At 58.4% G+C, this 711-nt stretch overlaps 1 protein-coding gene across 1 annotated transcript in view; it reads left to right on the forward strand.

The window, feature by feature from the left end:
• OTUD5 (OTU deubiquitinase 5) overlaps window positions 1-711 on the forward strand; it is an 83285-nt gene that overhangs the window by 72757 nt on the left and 9817 nt on the right. The window contains exon 6 of the mRNA XM_015418112.1: window positions 84-232. Coding sequence (XP_015273598.1) covers window positions 84-232 — 149 coding nt within the window. The remainder of the gene's footprint in view (window positions 1-83; window positions 233-711) is intronic.

Below are 711 nucleotides of genomic sequence, written 5' to 3' on the forward strand. Positions count from 1 at the left end.
CGTGCGTATGCCCCCGGCCAAGGCGGGCAGGGAAGGGAGGTGATAATCCTCCATCTCACGGGGCTGCCCTCCGTTCCTCCCAGAGCCCATCAACACTTTCCACGGCATCCATCAGAACGAGGACGAGCCCATCCGGGTCAGCTACCACCGCAACATCCATTACAACTCCGTGGTGAACCCCAACAAGGCTACCATTGGCGTGGGCCTGGGCCTGCCCTCCTTCAAGCCGGGGGTGAGTCTTACCTGGGCGAGCGATGGGGACCAGGAGGTTGGGGACCAGCATCCCTGCCCACCCGGGCTTCCTACAGGATGTGACCTAGAGGAGGTGCATTCATTTGGGTCGAGGGACTTTCTGGGAGGAATGAGATGTAGCGGGAAGGGTCGGGGCGAACTTCGGGGATGGGGACTTGGGCTGTGACTTGGGCCTGATGATTCAGGTGGGTGGGCTCTTGCAGAAGGAATGACATCATTGTTTCTGGGAGGAATGAGATGTAGTGGGAAGGGTCGGGGCGAACTTCAGGGATGGGGACTTGGGCCTGATGATTCAGGTGGGTGGGCTCTTGCAGAAGGGATGACATCATTGCCCTGGGTAGATGCGGATTACCTTGGCAGGGTGGATGGGTTAGGGTGGGGCCAAACGTCTGCTGGGCAGAGTCTGTCCAGGGTGCAGGACTTATTTATTTATTTATTCACATTTATAGCCCGCCCATC

Source organism: Gekko japonicus, unplaced genomic scaffold (genome assembly GCF_001447785.1).
Source record: "Gekko japonicus isolate JY-2015 unplaced genomic scaffold, Gekko_japonicus_V1.1 scaffold1548, whole genome shotgun sequence".
Taxonomy (NCBI): Eukaryota; Metazoa; Chordata; class Lepidosauria; order Squamata; family Gekkonidae; genus Gekko; species Gekko japonicus.